At 40.2% G+C, this 14,475-nt stretch overlaps 1 protein-coding gene across 2 annotated transcripts in view; it reads left to right on the forward strand.

The window, feature by feature from the left end:
• The window catches only part of Phtf2 (putative homeodomain transcription factor 2), a 112,922-nt gene that overhangs the window by 20,172 nt on the left and 78,275 nt on the right, over positions 1 to 14,475 (forward strand). For both annotated transcript variants that reach the window (XM_052173108.1, XM_052173109.1), the window contains exon 2: positions 8,274 to 8,353. In XM_052173108.1, coding sequence (XP_052029068.1) covers positions 8,309 to 8,353 — 45 coding nt within the window. In that variant the 5' untranslated portion in view covers positions 8,274 to 8,308. The remainder of the gene's footprint in view (positions 1 to 8,273; positions 8,354 to 14,475) is intronic.

Here is a 14,475-nt window from a genome sequence, read left to right on the forward strand (position 1 = left end):
CCCTTCTTACTCCACATCTTTCTCGCATTCTTGTCTCCTCGTTGTATTTCCTAGTTACAACAGTAGCTTTAACAGTCTCTAAAGTCTGGGCACCATAACAGTACTCCACCTTCCCATTCTGTCTTAGGGCTTTACTATTTTGAACAGACACCATGACCAAGGCAACTCTTCTAAGGACAACATTTAATGGGTCTGGCTTCAGTTCATTATCATCAAGGCGGGAGCATGGCAGAGTCCAGGCAGGCATGGTACAGGAGGAGCTGAGAGTTCTACATCTTCATCGGTAGTCTACTAGCAGAATACTGACTTCCACGTAGCTAGGATGAGGGTCTTAAAGCCCACACCCACAGTGACACACCTACTCCAACAGGGATACACTTCTGTGCCACTCCCTGGTCCCTGTAGACTTGTTCAAATACATGAGTCTATGGGGGCTCTAGCTACCCATAATATATAAAAAATACATTTAATCCCACTTCCAAAGCCCCCATAGTCTATACAGCCTCAACAATTAAAAGTCCAAAGTTTGAAGTCTCTTCTGAGATTCGTCCAATCACTTAATTGTAATCCCCAAAGCAAGACAGAAACCAACTGGACAAACTGTAAACTCTGCATCTCCATGTCTGATATCAAAGGGGTCTTCATATCTCCAGCTCCTTTTTCATCTTTGTTGACTGCAACACACTTTTCTCCTGGGCTGGTTCCACTCCCTGTTAGCAGCTTTCCTCATCAGATATCCCATGGCTCTGGCATCTCAAACATCTTGCGGTCTCCAAGGCAACTTTGCTTCACAGCTTCTTGTTCCAGGGTCTGGGATTCACTTGATCTTCTGGGCTCCTCCAAAGCGCTTGGGTCACATCTCCAGCTCTGCCCTCTGTAGCACTCCAAGCTCTGGTTGATCCACTCCACTGCTGCCACTGTTCTTGGTGATCATCCTATGGTACTGGCATCTCCAATACACTGAGGTCTTCTACTGCAACTAGGTTTCACCAACAGCCTCTCAGAGACTCTTCATGGAGCCCAGCCTCACCTTCTTTGCACAACCTCTTCAGTCCTGGGCCGTCAACTGCAAGTGAGGCTGCCCCTTCACCAATGGCCTTCCATGGCCTCTCGCAGTGCTGAGTTCAGCTGTTCTTCATGATCCCTTCATGCCTTCAAAACCAGTACCACCACCTGGGTGACTCTTACAAAGTACCAAGTACAGCTGCAGCTCGAGGTACAACCTTGGCTATCTCTGGAACACAGCTTCTTTGTGCTCTCAGAAAATACTCCCAGAAGGTTTCACCTCAATGTTGCTGGTCACTTCTTAATAACTGCTAATTTCTTAGCTCCAGTTAACCAGCATCAATTGGTCCAGTAGTCTCCTCATCTTGACTAAAAAGCCAGAGATACATGGCCAAAGCTGCCAAAGTTCTGCTGCTTGCTAGGGCTGACACATGACTCAAATCACTCACAGAAACAAAGTTTTCCATATCCCTACTAGGATGGCTCATTAAGCTCCATTTAAACATCCCATGACTTTCCAGTTCCAGAGTCCCCAGATCCACATTCTTCCAAACAAAAACAGTGAGGCCTATCACAGCAATCCCCCAGTCCTTTGTGCTTCTCTCTTAGGGTTTTACTACTGTGAACAGACACAGAGCTCTACATCATGAATACTGACTTCCAGGCAGTTAGGATGAGGGTCTTAAAGCCCACGCCCACAGTGACACCAACAGAACTACACTTCCTAATAGTGCCACTCCCCAGGCTAAGCATATACACACCTTCACACCTTCCTAGCTGTACCCACCTGAGTTCTGTTCACAGTTACCTACCACTTCTTACCCACCTGTCAGCCCTCCCATTTTTAATCTTATTGACTAAAACCTGAGTATACTATGAACTACTCCTGTGTGTCCAAACATTTTGATGATGATGCATGGTCAGTGATTTTTGATCTCTAAATGCAACCAAATTTAAATAAAATATTGAAGTTGTTGACAGTATGGATAAGCCAGTTGGAGGGCTGGTTTGGTTGACACTTCTGTTGGTTGAAGTAAGATCATGCACAGATTTGGATCAAGCTTGCTTGGTTGATGATAGAACTTTCTTGTGGGTGAAAAAGGTAGTTAAATTATTTAATTGATCATATTTCATAATTGACTTTTTAAGAATCACATCAATCAAAACACAAAGTGCTTAATCATACACACTGTAATTGGGTATTTAAAGGATATTTTAGGCCTGTAAAACAAAATGCATCAAAGAATAGTAAGAGATTTGTATGGGATTTTTGAGAACATGCTGAAATTAAGAAACCCTGAAATATAAAAAGTTACTTTGAAGAACATGCAAAGTGGTTCATTGTGCTCATCTGGAAGTCCTGCATAGTCATAATAAGATCCAGACTCTTGGGCTCAGTAATTAGGAGCAGTTCCCAGCACTACGTGGCAGCTCCCAGCTGTCTGTAACTCCAGTTCCAGGGGTGCCAACACCCTTCTCTGGTACTGTGTGCACCTGGTGCACATGTAGTCTCATAGACATAGAAATAACATTTCTAAAAGCTTACAACTTTTGAATGCTAGATTTCTTTTCTTCCTTTTTTTTTCTTTTTGTTTTGTTTTTGTATTTTTGAGACAGGGTTTCTGTTGTCCTGTAACTTGCTCTGTAGACCAGGCTGTCCTGGAATTTACAGAGATCCATCTGCTTCTGCTTGTGCTGGCATTAAAGGTGTGTGCCACGACCCCCTGTAGTCTCTTAGATTTCTTTTTTTCTTTTTTCTTTTTTTTTTTTTTTGTTGTTTTTTGAGACAGCATTTCTCTGTGTAATCCTGGCTGTCCTGGAACTTACTCTGTAGACCAGGCTGGCCTCGAACTCAGAAATCGGCCTGCCTCTGTCTCCCAAGTGCTGGGATTACAGGTGTGTGCCACCATTGCCCGACATCTCTTAGATTTCTTAGTAGCAAACTGTTTTTTTAATGCAATCTCATACTTGCCTGTGATTTTCTCTTCTTAGATTGGATATCATATTCCGCTTTGAAGAACACTGACCATACATTGGTTCTATTCATGAAATTGAAAAATTAAACATTCCTTTTATGAACTGTTAAAATAGAGAATGGATAGCTGTTTTTTAGATCACTTTTTCAAATTTCATTTTCTATTCTAAAACTGAAGTAAGTTTTGGCATATAATGTAGTGTTTACTCTCTACAACATTTCTATGTAATATCTTCATTCCCAATGAAACCATAAAAACTTTGATAAAATTGTAAAAACTTACAGACCACATTAGTGGATTTCATTCTGTTCACACCACATGCCTTCTGTCAGTAGATTTCAGTTATTTCCCCTAGGCTCAGAGTCAATATGAAGACGTTTATTTGACCCTTAGCATTTCTTACCATCTTAAGAAGTAACTGTTAAACTTAGAATTTAGGAATAGAATTAGTCTAGACTTGAGAGGTTTTAGTGATTTTCATTGGACCTTTTAGACTCCAGATCATTCTGTATTGGTTGATTGAGTGATCTGTGAGTAAATCATCCATATTTATTATGTTTTTAATATTTTTAATGTTAAGAAAAGGTGTGCCTATGTGTTTGTGTGCACTGTGGGGAGGTTTAGGAGTTAGTTTCTATTCTTGCCCTTAAATTCATTTGTGATGGTGCTCTGTTGCTAACTTCTAAATTTCTTTATAAACCTCAGTGTTTAGAACTGGGGGTGGGGAGCATATGTAAATAAGTATAGCTAAGTACATGCAAAACAGTGTAAATGTAACAGAAGCACAGAACAAAGACAGGTTAAAAATCCTGAGTGGAAGGATGAGGGCGAGATTTGTGGAAAGTAGAATTTAGGAGGCCCCTTTGTAAAGTTCTGTGTTTTGTAAAGAGGAAATAGGATTTTGGCAGAGGTAGAAAAGTATGGTATGGTTGATACTTAAGAAAGCTGAGAGGACTGTGTGCAGCCGCGTTGGGGGATAGGTTAGAGTAAATGTTGAATTATAGTTCTGTGGTAGTTTTATTCTGTAACCAGACAGGGGTGATAAAAGGTTGTGAGTAAAGGTAGTAATAATGAAATCACGGGGCCTGAGGAGAAACTATCTTTAAAACATATTCTAATAGTTTTGTATCCTGATAAATTCCACATGTAAAATAGATTCATCTAATATTTGTAGATCTGTTAGTAAAATAATCCAGAGGAACTCATACATAATCAGAGCTGCTGTTTTTCAGCCTTGTTTTGTGGAACATAGGGTTAGATCTGGTGAAAAGCTTGGGTGCAGCGAAGCCAGTAACTGAACCACCGTACACGGCCTCAGTGAAGTGTGCGCAGACCCTCCTAGTGCTGTGTCCTCTGCTGTGTCCTAGAGCAGCTGTGTCCTCTGCTGCAATGACAGGAGTAGGTGCCCTGGGAGATGCAAAGGAAGGCCATGGCCTCTCTTTTCCCTCAAATGTCTGCATTAAATCAAGTGACCCGCATGGCTATGCTGTCTGCAAGTTAGATGCCATTCTTCCTCATCAATGTGGACTAAGACAGTAAACACCAATGCTTTAGTTCAAGTGAGCACGCATAGGAAGGCTGGGTTTGGGAGCTAAGATGGGGATGGAGAAAAGCACTGCATGGGGATAAAGGGCAGAGGCAAAGGGTAGGTGGCAATAATTTGTTTTCTGAGCATAATGAGAAGCATGCTGGAACGTGAGTTGGTTCAAGAATAATAAGGGAAATACACTGTAATATATGACATTTCATAGAGTGATTCGAAGGTAGAGAGTAGTTAAAAATCTGGCTTTTCAAAACATGTAGATCTGTACAAAGTCTCTTCCTCTTGGCCATTATTCCAGTGAGAGCACCCTTCACCCACCATCCCTTCTACAGTCACCTTCTCACTGCAGGCTGACCTTTGGCATCATAAATGTGGAAATGTAATAATGAAAGAAAAATTCAGATATCGATAGATACAGTGATTAACCCTATGTTACAAAGAGAATTAACTGATTCTATCTATAGCAAAGTTAAAATGTCAGGCCTACAGTTAACACTATAGTTTTAAAATCAGATTTTATTCTTACTGTAATACCCATCCTTGTAGTTGATTGATTCAAAAAAGATTTAGTGGACTAGAGAAATGGCTCAGGTGGAAATGTCTTGCTACACAAGCATGAGGTGCTGAGAGCAGAGTCCCAACACCCACGCTCATGCTGGGTCTGGGGGAGCATTCCTGACACCTCAGAGCTTCGGGGAGCAGAGACAGGAGGATTCCTAGAGCTGGTTAGCCAGTCAACCTTGCTGAAGCAGTGAGCTCCCGGTTAGACATTGTCTTAAAAATAAAGCGGAGCTACAGAAAATGTGGTACATTTACACAATGGAATACTACTCAGCTATTACAATGACTTCATGAAATTCACAGGCAAATGGACGGAACTTGAAAATATCAAGTGAGGTAACCCAGTCACAAAAGAACACACGTGGTATGCACTCACTGATAAGTTGATATTAGCCCGAAAGTTTGGAATACCCAAGATTCTATTCACAGACCAAATGAAGTCCAAGAAGGAAGACCAAAAGTGTGGATGTTTCAGTGCTTCTTAAAAGGGGAACAAAATACTCATGGAAATACGGAGACAAAGTGTGGAGCAGAGACTGAAGGAAAGACCACCCAGAGATTGTCCTACCTGGGGATCCATCCCATATACAGTCGCTATTGTGTATGCCGGGAAGTGCTTGCTGACAGGAGTCTGATATGTCTGCCTCCTGAGAGGTTCTGCCAGAGCCTGACGAAGAGGCAGATGCTTGCAGCCAACCATTGAACCGGGTGCAGGGTCCCCAATGGAGGAGTTGGAGAAGGGACTGAAGGGGAGCTGAGAGGGTTTACAGCCCCATGGAGGGAGCAACACTATCAACCGGTCAGACACCCCCACCCCCACACACCTCCACCCCAGAGCTCCCGGGGACTGGACCACCAACCTAAGAGTACACATGGAGGGACCCATGGCTCCAGCCGCATATGTGGCAGAGGATGTGGCCTTATTGGACATCAGTGGGAGGAGAGGCCCAGTGTAGGGGAATGTAGGGGAATGCCAGGGCGGGAAGACAGGTGTGGGTGGGTAGGTGGGGGAGCACCCTCATAGAAGCAGGGGCAAGTGGGATGGGATAGGGGGTTTCCAAAGGGGAGACCTGGAAAGGGAAAAACTTTTGAAATGTAAATAAAGAAAATATCCAATTTTTAAAAAAAGGAAAAAAAAAAAAAGAAAGAGGAGAGGTTGAAGAGTGATTAGGAATGTCCATCCTTGGTTTGGTTTTCAGCACCCACATGGTGACTCATAACTACCTGTAACTCCCAATTCCATGTGTATCATGACACACACCTTTTATCCCAGCACTAGGGAGGTGGAGGCAGGTGGGTCTCTGGGAGTTTGATGTCAGTCTGTTCTACATGTTGAGTTCCAGGAGAGCCAGGGCTGTATAGATTCTAGCTCAAACAAACAAAACCCTCAAAACAAACACCCCCCCCCCCAAAAAAACAAGCAAAAAAACAAAAGAAAAGAAAAACCGAGGACAAATGAAAACAACAAATCGTGCAGGTCCCTAGGATCTTCCACCCTCTCCTGGCCTCAGTGGGCATCAGGTACTCATGCAGTGTGTATACATACCTGAAGGCAGAAGACGCCACAAGACTCCATACGCATAAAATCAAGATAGAGCCGGATTAAAAAAATACAGTGGCGTAAAGATCAATAAAGATGCATGTTGTATAACCTATTGTGAGCTGACCTCTGGCACAGGCATAACATTCAGATTGTCTGCTCAGGGTACCTGGTAAGTCTTAGTGCTCTCCGTCTGATCATCTCCTCCACTTCCATGTTCAGTAACCGGGGTAGAGTTTATTATTAACAAGGTTATTAACACGAACAGTTACACTAGAGACGATGAGCCTGTAAGCTTGGACTGTTACAGGATAAAAGTCAAAAGGCTTTAGTTGCTCACAGAATCATTCATTGTATATTAATTACTTTTGTTTATCGATTTGAAGTTTGTTGTCTTTTTGCTTTTGTTGTTTTACTTGTCTGAAATTCACTTATTGTGAGTGTGCTTTGTCAGGTGTCTGGTTCAGAACTCTGCCTCAGCATGTTGTATAACCTATTTTAAAAATAGGACTGAACCTCAGTGTCACGGAAAGATTGTTGATACTAAAAAAATTAAGTGAATATGTAGAGCACACACCTTACCAAAGGGGATTTTCTTTAAAACAGAAAATTAAGGTTTCAGTTCTACAGATCTATGTAACTAAAATTTAGAGAATACTCTGTTAACTAATAGTTGTTGGATAGTTGACGTTTATTTTTAAGTGTTGCTCACTAAGTCTGTTTGGTGTTGCGGCTGCTGGGATGGGGAAGCAGGTAAAGGCGCTTGCCATACACGTCATGTAACATTTGTGATGTTTAGTTTACCTTGGCAAACTCGCATTTCTGCAGCTGCAGATCTGCATGTGGTGGGATGGGCTGTGAAAGTGCTTTCTCCCTTGATTTCCCTGAGGTGTGGGTGGGCTCTGAGGCTGCTGATTTGTAATGACTGCTCTGCCCAGAATCTGGCACAGGTCAGAGGTGCTGTCTATAGCATTGCTGTTTTATGGCTAGGAAAGCATCTTGCTTTTAGCTGTTGTCATTCTGAAATCTTTGTAGGGCTGTGGACTGCCTGTTTTACACGAATATAAAAAAGATGTAGATTTCTCAATATCCACAAACTGTGATATCTGACATGTTCTTAATAGGTATTATTTCTGTGTAATTAACCCTGATATTGGCTTAATGTTTAATAAATTTGTCTTGATGTTAGTTGATTTTATTATAGAAAATATAAGATTTAAAATTCAGTCATTTCTTTTCAGACATCTGTTAGCAATAGTAATTGGCACTGGTTCTTTGATAGAAAGTAGAGAAAAATTAACCTGTTATTTTGTGAGTTAGTTCTTATTACATGTTAGTTATAAGGATAAAATTTCCTGTATAGCCTGGAATATTCTGAAACTTATTTAAATGTTTTGTTTTTCTTAGATAACAGTTCATTTTCTAGGAACATTTTATTACTATAGCCATCTAAAAACAACTTTATTATGACAACTGATTCTTGTTGACTTAAAAGAATCTGCTGCTAAAATTGGAACGAGGAAGGGTGTAATCTAAGTATAGTCATACACCCCTTACTTTGCAAATAACCAGAGTGTTGTGTGCATGTTGTTAGACTCCTTCTGGATGGTGGAAATAAAGTCATTTGCATGTTTTTCTCTCTGTACAGCTTAAAATGACGAATGTGTAATTTCAGTGGAATAAATGGCGTCCAGAGTCACAGATGCTATAGTCTGGTATCAGAAGAAGGTGAGTTGATAGTCAAAGCTTTTCATTCTTTTAAGAGTTTGAATACCACAAATTGATGTTTTTTGTTTTGGTTTTTTTTTCCCCCTTTCTGTCAATTTAAGCCCAGTATTACCAAAAGTAAAAACTAAATAGGTTTTGGGGCAGATGAAGATTATATTATTGTGATTTTCTTTTTTCCTTATGTTATCTATAAGTACATTGGAAAAATAGTACCTAAAGCACTGTTTTCTAATTTTCACCCTAAGATCTCAAAGTAGCTTGTTAATCACTGCCATTTAGAATCTATGGCAAGTCTCCAGGGTTATTTGTATAAGTAGAAATATATAAAAGTAGTCCAAGTTTTATTGCTTTTTTTTCTTTTCTTTTCTCTTCTTCTTTTTTTTTAACTAAAAGAATGCTAGCTTGTCAGAATTTAGCCCATATAGAAAGTCTGATAACTTAGTTTAAAAAAATTTTTTTTTAGTGTTTGTAGTGAATTGTATTTATTGTTATATATTGAAGCGTTTCTTTTTATTCTTGGGAACACCCATCATTGGAGCAACAGTTTTATACTTACAAGGCAAATACTCAACCGTTGAGCTACATTTGAGTCCTTCGAAGTCCTGATGGGGCATTGGTCCTCAGGTTGTCACTCCAAGTGTTACTACGTGTGTAAGCTTCTGCTGTGAGGAGCAGACCAGGCACGTTTTAAACTTGTGAACTGGTGCTGTGAAAATTAAGGCATGTAGAAGTGAGGCAAGTCTAAGAATGGAGACTGTCTTAGGGTGCGGTATTTAATTCTTGGTGAACTATACCACAGGTGTACAGATAATATATTGTGGTTTCTATATGAAGTTCTTCATTGGAAGTATTGATGTTGGAATGTAGTAACATGATCTGTAGTAGTGCCACCTTTAAAGTTCTAATGAGCTGAAACGCAAAATTCCCAAAGAAAGTAGAAATAAAAAATTAGATAAACCCATATATTTCCACACACACAACAAGGTACTTTGAGGTATACCTAATAAACTTGTCTTCTAGAAATTATTTTCAGTTAGGCATGGTGGTCCATGCCTTTGGTTCCAGCATTGGGAAGCAAAGGGAGGAAGTTCCTTGAGTTCCTGCCAGCCTGGTCTACACAGCAAACACACACACACACACACACACACACACACACACACACACACACACTTGTTAATATGTATATAGACATGTGTATATATAGCTAAATATATTTTTCCCACAGTTTTCTAATTTCTATTTATCAGAGTAATGTTTCTAAACATCGTCTCTAGCTTTTAGTGTGGGCCATTTAGAATTTCAGTAAAGGTTATTTATAGAACATACTTGGCTAAATGAATGGTTTTTGGGATCCTCCCATACAATTAGCTGAATGACACTGCTCTTGTTGCAGGGTAGTTTATTCAGATGTTTTGGACATGTGCAACTTAAAAAGTCTACAGAGCACTTGTGTCCCAAAATTATACCAGCAGATTTAATTACATATTTACTATGAGGGAGTTGAACTTAAATTTTAACTCACCTTAGAGTCCCTCTTCCCTGGTGGGAAGTGGGTCCATTTTCATGTGTGTGTGCTTGAGTACTAAAGGTTAATTAGCTCCAAAGGCTGCTGCTTTCTCATGAGCTGTGGTGAACTTGAACTCTAATATCAGATGTGAAACTTCCAGAAGGATATGAAACAGAACATTTTAAACTATGATCAATGTTTTTAGAAAAAAATTACATGTGAGGACTCTTTATTTATGCATTGTTTACTTTGGTATTTTTAAAGTTCCTTACATGTTTTAACCTTTATTTAATGTTATATAGTAGTAATCACGAACAACTTGCAAGTTCCTATTGCTAAAAAAATAGTTTTTCGGTTACCTTGCAGGTACAGCTTATGCAATACAAAAGACAATAGGAGAGAAGCCAGACAGTCTCAGGTTAATAATGGATACTTCAATGTTCTTTACAACAGAACCATTTTTTCATGTTTGTATTTCTTATTTCTGAAGTTAGAGACTTACTTATCTTGCTTTGGTATTTTTAAAGTTCCTTACAGTCATGTTTGGAAAACAGTCACCTTTGGGAAAGAATCCTAAATATCAACCCACAGGTAATTAATTGACACACTAAGAATTAAAAATTTAAGAATTTTTATTCTTAAAAACTAAGAATTAATTTAAAAATCTAATGATAATAAATTTTATGAATATACATATCAAATTAGAGAAAATGAGGTTGATTTTAGAAGACAAATGTATAAAAGGTTGGTGCACAAATAACCCCTAAACAAATAGCAAAGAGAAGCACTACTAATATATGGGAATTAAAACCTTGAGGTAGTACAGTGGTCAATAAAACATGTTTGAATTTTTGTGGTTGTTTTAATGATTTATTTTTATGTGTGTGTATGTGTCTCTCTGTGTTTTTAGGTGTGCATGTTCTTGTCCATGTATGTATCCCATGCATGGTACCCATGAATGCCTGAAGAGGTCATTGGATCTCCCTGTATGTGGTTTGGAGTTGATTGATGTATGTGCTAGGAACTCAGCTTGAGTCTTCTAAAAGCTCAGTGTACACATTTAACTACTAAGCCTTCTCTCAAGTCCCACAGGTGAATGCTGTGGCCAGTGTTGGCTAATGTTAGCTAAGAGTGGGACTCATTTATTAACTTAAATGAACTTTCCTCAGTGACATGGACTTCATTTGTAACTGGTGTCAATTACAAATATTTGGGAACTTTAGATCCTCTACTTTCGTAGTTGAGTCATGATATGTGCAGATGTGCCGTGCTGTACACAGGCGTCTGTGAGTGTTCTCATGTGTGCAAGTACACGTAGAGGGTGCTTCAGGGCGGTAGCTGTAGTCGCTTATTAGTCACCCACTGCTACAGCTCTTCACTACCCGCCCCAGCCTTATAGATTCTTAACAAAGCCTTCTTACTCTGCAACCCTGACTGGCCTAGAACTTGCTGTGTAGATCCTGGGCAGATCTGCTTGCCTCTGCCTCTGCCCCTCTGCCCCTCTGCCCCTCTGCCCCTCTGCCCCTCTGCCCCTCTGCCCCTCTGCCCCGACACCACTTCTGGCTACCATAGTAATATTTTTGAAAAATTATTGATACTATTGGATATTTTAGTTCCTTGAAGCTGAAAGTGTTATTACATTCACTCAAACTATGGCTTTCTGAGCAAGAAGCACTAAGCCACAGAAAAGTGAGCATATTGTGGTCTCTCTTTTTCTTTCCTTAAGCCATATTCTTAATATACATAAATTTTTTAATGTAACTAGGGAGTTGAGGAGATGGTCTAGGGGCTAAGAGCGCTTTCTGCTTTTGAAGAGAACCCATGTTTGGTTCCCAACTGTCACATGGCAGCTCACAACCAGGCAAGTCCATCTCCAGGGCATACTCTCCCAGCATCGGTGGGTACTGCACGTGCATGTGGTATATGTGCACACATGCAGGCAGACACTCAGTACATAAAATACAAAGTAACCTTAAAATGTAATGTAAAACAAATAGGTTTATAGTAGGATTATCAGTATGATTATTTTAAGTAATATATGTATTATGTATATGTACATATGTATATATATGTGATAGAGAAAAGACAGTGTAATTGAGTATGTATGTGGGTATGCGTGATTGAGTGTGTGTACATGGGTGCATGTGGAGCTCAGAGGACAGTCTGTGGGAGTTTGTTCTTTCCATTTATGGTGTAGTTCCCAGGGATTAAAAGCTCTGGTTGCTGTGTTTGGGCAGCAGCTGCCTTTGCCCTCTGAGCTATCTTTGTAGCCTCAAACACTGTCCTTAAGAGTCAGGATCTGTTTGCCCTGGGAGATTTCCTGTATAATACTGAAGATGTTTAGTCTTGGAGCATTGGTTCTCACTTTGTATGTGGCCGCTACTAATACTTAACAGGTCTTTGCAAGTTGTAAGGGTGTAAGTTAATTATGAATTTTAAAAGAGTTTAAAGTATTGTATGAATTGCTTAATAAATATGAGTTACCAGTCTTAAGATTACTTTTAGTCAACTTCTGATGGGATATATAAAAAGAAATTAAAATATCTTCTAGTACTCAATATTTTCTCTAATGACCATGTCTGGGTTACACACAGTCTTATTGGGAGAAAGCTGGGTGTGTAGCTAAGGCAGGGGCAGAAATTTTACCCCGGCAACAGTGATCATCAGTCCAGATGTTCAAAAACCCAAGCTATTAAACATTTAAAAGAGTTAGAGTTGATGAAAAAGACTCTGGTTTCTTTTGTCCAGGAGGTAATAGGCTAAAGTTGAGAACAGCCTCTGGTTGCCCCCGGCCTGGGCACTGCAGATGGAAGAACGGGGCCTGCTCTACAGAGTGAGCTTCAGGGCAGCCAGCGCTGTCCAGAGAGACCCTGGCTCAGTTATCGGGAAGGAGGGCCGCAGGCCAGCACGGTGCTGTGTGCCCGGGCCTCTCTTACCTCACTCTTGCCCTTGAGTAGTTTTGTCAAATGAGTAAATTCTCATTTAAAAAAAATGTGTGGGGCTTGGTTTAAGTGCCTTAACCTCTCTGAATTTTGCTCTTTATGCATATAAAGAAATGGTGATGTCATCTTTTCTAATCATTTATAGATTAATTCATGGTACGTATAATGTGATATCATAGTGTCATACATGCAGCATCTGCTGTAAATGTGGTTCTCCTGTTGTCATGACTACCTCTTCATATTGGCCCATATTGTCAGAGGAATTGCTGTTCCAAAATTGCTGGAGTTCTTTTAGATGGATTAAGATTTTCTCTTGGAGTTAAAAATGACCTTTACTTGAGATTTGAGCTCTGATATATCAGACTTCTGATGCCCACTATTGGAACAACGGGCACTAAGTTGATGTTCTCTTTCTAACTGTTAGACAGCAAAGTCATGATGAAGTATCATTTTAAAACCTCAGTTTTGTCTGTTTGGTTACTGGTCATGACTGTCCAAAAATAAGACTTGTCGTAGCGGAAATACTTTAGTTAATTTAGTTGCTATGATATTTGCCTTTTCACTTAGGATTTTTCCCCTCTATTTTTGTCAAGGTTCTTGAATTTTTATCCACACCCACCAATTTGGGTGTCTGTAGCCTAAATAATTTGGGATTTAGCTTCATTTGTTTATAAGGCAAGCATGAGATATAGTCAGGAGTTTGACGCCAACCTATCTAGTTCCTAGTACACTGTACATCTAGGTTGAAACCTAAGCACAGTCATAACATGTTCATAAACTCAAACTAAAATCTGCTGTCTCATTCTGCAGATCATTTTTAAAAATAAAGGTAGATGTGGTGTACCCTCAAAACCTATTTGTTGGTTTATTCATTGCTTTGGTGAGGAGCCTGCCATAGTGTGGGTATGGAGGTCAGAGGAGTTTCTGGGAGCCTGTGCTCTCCGTCCGTCCACGGAGGCGGGCTCAGGCCATCAACCCTAGCACTAAGCACCTTTAGGGCCATCTCCTGGCCTCTGAAAAGAATTAGGGAATTCACACATTTAGTTGGCGAGTTTTTAAAGGTGGCTTCTAATGTGAGGGTTTTGAGAGGTACCCACTTTTGTTTAAAGCTCTGGTTTGTAGTGTATGTTTGTATACATTGACTTTGACCACAGTAATGATGATGCTAGTGGGGATGATAGGGTTACTAACCCAAGAACTCTCAGTATCTTTATTGTCTTAATAAGTATAAATAAAATAATAGTTATAAAAACTGAGCTTCAGGGCTGCTTGCAGAGGCTGAGAAGGAAAGGTACCTTGTCTCAGTAAAGTTCTATTCCTCAGTAAAGTATTATTCCTCGTGTTTCTTTAGTGTAGCTTAAGGTGGACCCACCATTCTGAGCAGTGGTCCCTTATCATCTGGGTCATTGACCCACTCAACTGGTCTCCACCCAATTAAAGATTTCTTCCTCTTGACCAGGAGTTTTCCTTATTGATCTTCTACTGCTAATCTCAAGGCAGACTTTCTTTAGTGATGTGTGTGTGTTTGTGCATCCACTCTTTTCTTTCCCTCTCTCTTTTTCTCTTTTTTATTTCTTCTGAGCTGTCTTTCTCACTGCCTTGGGACTTGCCAAGCGACCTAGCCTGGCTGGCTGGCCAGCTTCAGGACATTAGCGGGTGTGCTGCTACGCAGA

Source organism: Apodemus sylvaticus, chromosome 2 (genome assembly GCF_947179515.1).
Source record: "Apodemus sylvaticus chromosome 2, mApoSyl1.1, whole genome shotgun sequence".
NCBI classification, from domain to species: domain Eukaryota; kingdom Metazoa; phylum Chordata; class Mammalia; order Rodentia; family Muridae; genus Apodemus; species Apodemus sylvaticus.